The 5,973-nt window shown below is 23.9% G+C and overlaps 1 protein-coding gene across 1 annotated transcript; it reads left to right on the top strand.

Moving 5' to 3' along the window:
- The first annotated feature begins 3,930 nt into the window (after positions 1-3,930).
- On the top strand, positions 3,931-5,770 carry LOC128959337 (N-fatty-acyl-amino acid synthase/hydrolase PM20D1-like). Its single transcript, XM_054305277.1, has 4 exons — positions 3,931-4,245; positions 4,333-4,568; positions 4,664-5,224; positions 5,300-5,770. The coding sequence occupies exons 1-4, from the start codon at positions 3,972-3,974 to the stop codon at positions 5,768-5,770; spliced, it is 1,542 nt and encodes a 513-aa protein (XP_054161252.1). The 5' UTR covers positions 3,931-3,971.
- The last annotated feature ends 203 nt before the right edge of the window (positions 5,771-5,973 follow it).

The following is a 5,973-nucleotide window of genomic DNA, read 5'->3' as shown; positions in this document are numbered from 1 at the left end:
TATATATATATATATATAACTAACTTATTATATAAGATATAACTTAATCTTTAAATCAAATAAATAATAATAATAAAATAAATATTTAATTTTATTATTTCTATATACTATATATTAATAATTTTTTTTGCGGACAATAAACACACACACACACAATGAAAAATTATTAGCTATTTATTATTAATATTATAATTATATATATATATATAATAAATAATAGTCAATAACAGAGTAAATAAAATAATAATAATAATAAATACAGTATTATTATTATTATAATTAATTACTATTACTCTAATGTATTATAAACATTACATTACATTATAAATAAATAACTAACTAATTATTATTATTATTAATGTATGCTAATTGGAAACAAAAAATATTAAATAAATAAATAAAATTTAAATTTTATCAACAACAAAAATTGTCACATAAATTAATCATTACTTTTATTATTATTATTACTATTATCATCATAATTGTCATTAAAAAATTATTGCAACTATTATATATATATTTAAAAAAAATTATACTGTATAAAAAAAATTTAAATTAATTTCTAACTAAATAATAATATTTTATTTGTTTATTAATTATTATTATTATTATTGACGACTTGTAATATAATATATAATACTGTATATCATATGATTTTTATTAATTATGTATAAAAAATAAATAAATAAATATTTTATAAAAAAATATATATTTAGCATTTATTGTGTGGGTGTGTCTGATAAATGTGTGCCTAATAAACAACATAAATGTACATGCTAAAATTTTAATAGTCTAGTATTGGTCAATATCTCATATTATAATTTATCCAAAAAATAAATTATGCTTAAAGTCTATATTATAGGCCTCACACACACACACACACACACACACACACACACACACACACACACACACACACACATACCGGGCAATGATATGGTAGGGCATCGGTATGTTAATTGGACCTGCGCTAGAAAAATCACTAAATATCATATACAATATATATATATATATATATATATATATATACAGTATAATTAGCTATACTAGCAAAACAAAACTGTATGCATAATACTATACAGTATATACCTAACCCCTAACTACAGCACCCCCTGCGACACATAGTGCTAACGCAATACACTAACAAAAAATAAGTTTTTAGTATATAATTTAAAAATTTAGTTATAATTAATTAAATCAATTATCATGGTTAATAGTTATTTTTTTTGTTGTGCTGATAAAAATATAACCTAGCTAATTTTTTTATGAATGTTACTACAATAAAAAAAACTTATTAATTAATAAGTTTTTTAATTAACAAAAAAAACAAATTTAACAAATTTAAGTAAAATAATTTTTTAAAAAAAATTATTTATATTATACTAATAAATGTTTTTTTTAATATTTACAACTTATTTATAAATATTTATTGATATATTTTTTTATTCACAATAACTAGATTTATATATATTAATATATATTATATATTCAAACTATCAATAAACTAAATAAAGTTTTAAACTAACAAATAAAATATTAAATAAACTATTTTAAACTATTATTATTATTATTATTATTATTATTATTATGTAACATATTATATATATATACTAATATAAATGTACAATTATATAGCATAACTGTATAGCTAACTAAAAAATGTTTATTTTTGTGTTTCAAATAATATTTTACTGGCATATCATCAGACAATTGTATAGTATTTTTTGTTTTAAAAAAATACATTAATAATAATAAAGCTAATAGTAATCCTTGACATATAAAACTAAAACTTTTTAAAAAATGTTTAACTAAACTAAATGCTTGAAAACAAAACAAAAATAATATTTAAATCTAGAACTACCAGAAAAAAATAAATAGATTTACATATATTGTGTATTTAATATTAAAATATATTAAATTAATAATAATAACCGATTGACTTAATTATTATTAATAATTAAAAAATAAATAAATAAATATATTTTATAAAACTTTTGATTTTTTTTGCATTAAATAAATAATTTTATTTTATTTTTTTTAGTCTAATCATTAGTCCCATTGAGAGAGAGAGACTACTAAAATGATTGAATAGAAAGAGAGAAAAATACAAAATCATTATTACAAATAATAATAATAATAATAATAATTAAAAACTATTAATTAGTGTCAAAATAAGTTTCTACATATATGTGTATTACTATACCTGTATTTTGTGTTTTTTATCAAATGTTAAAACAAATTGTTTGATTAGTTGTTATTTGTTTTTTTCTAAACAATAAAAAAATTGCTTAACACTAGACATCTATATATTTTTAATAAATAATAATAAATAAATAATGAGTTTTCAACTATAAATATGGTCTGATATCATATTATATTATAAAATAGTATTTAATTAATTTTAATAAATAACAAAAAATGTCTATTAATTTAATCGTTCATTTGATGCTAACCTTCAAACCTTTTTGATTGATAACAACAAAAACAACTTATTTTCAATATATATATATATATATATATATATATATATATATCGGTAGTGTTTAAAGTCTAAAGTTAGACAACTTTTTTGTGTTTTGTTTTATTTTATTTTATTTTTGGTATTTTCAATTCAATATATATATTAATATATATGAGTTCAAAAAAATAAATAATAATGTATATGTAATGTTTTTAGTGTATTTAGACAAAACTATTTATAATATACGGTATATTTATATATATATATATATAAATAAATAAATAAAATAAAGTAAACGGGAAATCAATTGGCAATATTACTTTCAAACGGTGTATAATAATAATAATAATAATAATAATAATAATTTTTTTAGTATTATTTCCTACAATAGTATACTAATAATTTGTTTTTATGTGTGTGAGTGTGTGTGTATTGATATTATTATGTAATAAATAATATTATAATTTAAATTTTTTAAAAAAATATACCTGTACATATTTATAAATAAAATGTTGATTTAAATATCAATTATAAACTTAACTAAGTTAATAATAATAATATTGTTTTTTTAACTATAATTTTAATAATTAATTAATGTTATTATAGTTATTAATATTTAATAAATAAAAAAAATTATGTAAAAAATAGTAACCAAAAAAAATAAAATGCTATTAATTATTCATCGACAAAAAAATACAAAAATGTTTTTATTAAAAATAATGACTATTGAAAATTGTTTTTAATAAAGTAATAATAATAATAATAAATATCTAATAAACTATTCAATAATTATTATTTACTCTTTTTTTTAAAAAAATATTTATAATTATAAAATCTATAATATTTGTGTCCCGGTTTTTTTTAATTAAAAATTTAATTTTTTGTTAAAATGGGAAAATTATCAAATGTTTGCACATTTCCTTTAATAATTATAACAACAATAATAATATAATAATAATAATAATAAGTATATATATATATATATTATTTAAATGTAAAGTGTTATCAATTATATATATATATAAAAAGTATATATAAATATTTTTCCACAAAAAAATATGATATAAAATTTAACACATATATATAAAATAATAGTTTTTTTGTTGTATATTTAATTTAACCCAATTTTTATCTTTACACTCATTGATTAAATAAATAGTTTAATAAATTTTTTTTTCGCTAAATAAAATGTTATATAATAATCATAATTTTTTATTTAAAAAAAATAACTAATAAAAAAATATAATATCAATTAATACTTTATATATACAGTAATATATAATAACTAAATAATATCCATTTAATTCAAATTAAATGCCACATTTGATTATAACTTTTATAGTACTATACTATTGTTTTTATACTGATTTTTATTGTTTAGAAAAAAAATAATTAATTAATTGATTAAAAAAATAATTACAAACAACTATACTATTCAATCAAATAATAATAATAATAATAATAATTCAAATTAAATGCTATATAATTATTATTACTATTTGAAACCACCATGGTAAAATTGACAATAGCTACTGGTGCTCAACTAGTCACGGTGGCCATCGGCCTGTTAGGTCTGATAATCATATTGAGGGCAGTCATATTTTTTCCGACACCACCGGATCCAGTCGACTGTCGACAGCAGTCCAATCATACGTCAATCGATAATACCGACGGCCGACTAGTCAACCGATTTATCCGAGCCCTACGTTTTCGTACGATAACCCGTGCGCCGCAAGTATACGACTCCCAGGAAATCAAATTGTTTATCGAGTTTCTCAATAAAAGTATTATTCATATTATTATTATTATTATCCGTAACTACTGTTCCCCTCAAAACATAACATTTCATCCAATTTTTTTTTTTTAAAAAGGTTTTCCAGCCGTCCATACATCGCCATCGATTGGTCTGACAATTATCAATGAACACAGTCTACTCTATCATATACGGGGTTCCGATCCGAGCCTAAAACCCTATCTACTATTGGCGCACATGGATGTAGTGCCGGCCGAGGAAGACAAATGGCATTCGCCGCCATACGACGGTACCGTCCGACCGGATGGCTATATCTATGGTAGAGGAACCGTAGATCTCAAGGACGTACTAATGGTAAGCACCGGGAGACGGGATTTATCTACAGTTCCCAATTATGACATTCACTATAAAAATAGAAAATAAATATTAATAATAATTATTATTTTAAGGGTATATTAGAATCGCTGGAGTTTTTAGCCGAAACTCGGCACCAATTTCGCCGATCATTTTACGTGGCCATCGGTCACGATGAGGAAGGCCGCGGTCTGGACGGTGCCCGACAAACGGCCAGTTATCTCAGGAACAGTGGAGTTACCGAATTTGAGTACATACTCGACGAGGGACCGTTCATACTTGAGCGGGTTATAATGGGCACTAGTCGATCGGTGGCCATGATCGGTGTTACCGAAAAAGGTTTCGTTAACGTACGGCTAACGGCCAACGGTAAAGTTGGCCACTCATCGGTACCGCCACCTGAAACATCAATTGTTGCCCTATCGCGTGCAGTGGCCAAATTTACGGCCTATACACACCCGAATCAGTTTGGCCGCGGACCTGAACGGCAACTAATCGAATCAATAGCACCGTACGCTACGTTTGCCTATAAGCTACTCTATGCCAACCTATGGCTATTCGGGCCATTGGTTTCCCGACTAATGGAAACGGACAATACGATGAACAGTTTTATCAGGACTAGTACGGCGGTAACAATGTTCAAAAGTGGCGTTAAGGTCAGTCAATTCCCGACTACATATATATATATATACCGTGTATATACTGATTGACTGTCTGTCCACTTATTATAGGACAATATATTGCCGGGCGATGCCTCGGCAACGGTTAACCATCGGATCTATCCGTTAAGTTCCGTACGGGAAGTACTTGAATTTGATCGCCAACTGATTGCCGACGATGACCGCATCCAAGTCGAGATACTCGGCGTACCCATTGAACCGCATCCGATATCACCACGAAATCGGTTCGGCTATCAGGTTATACGCGAAAGCATTCGGGAAGTTTTCCCTCAAGTAGTAGTCATACCGGGTGTTATGTTGGCCGCAACCGATACCCGATGGTTCTTGAATTTTACCCGAAATATCTATCGATTTTCACCGGCTATTATCCCCAGGGAAGATATGGACCGATTTCATGGACACGACGAACGTATATCAGTAGATAATTATGTAAAACTTGTCAACTTTTATCATCATATTATCATCGGATCCGATGATAGTAGTCATCGAGGGTTTAGTAGTTTAGCTAAAGACGAGTTATAACTTATAAGTGAAATATAAGATCAGATTTATTATTATTTTTTTTGTGAAAAAAACAAATCAATTAAAAATATAATTATAAAAAAACAAAACAAAAAGTTTTATATATTTTTTTTAATATACGATATTATCGTCTAATTTGTTAAAGAGATATTTGTTAGCTATTAATAATTAATTAATTAATTATTTAATTTTTTTTAATTAGT

The sequence above is a fragment of the Oppia nitens genome, unplaced genomic scaffold, assembly GCF_028296485.1.
Source record: "Oppia nitens isolate AA-2021 unplaced genomic scaffold, nextdenovo-longstitch-racon4-pilon3 scaffold45_pilon_pilon_pilon, whole genome shotgun sequence".
NCBI classification, from domain to species: domain Eukaryota; kingdom Metazoa; phylum Arthropoda; class Arachnida; order Sarcoptiformes; family Oppiidae; genus Oppia; species Oppia nitens.
This window is presented reverse-complemented; position numbering and strand designations above follow the sequence as displayed.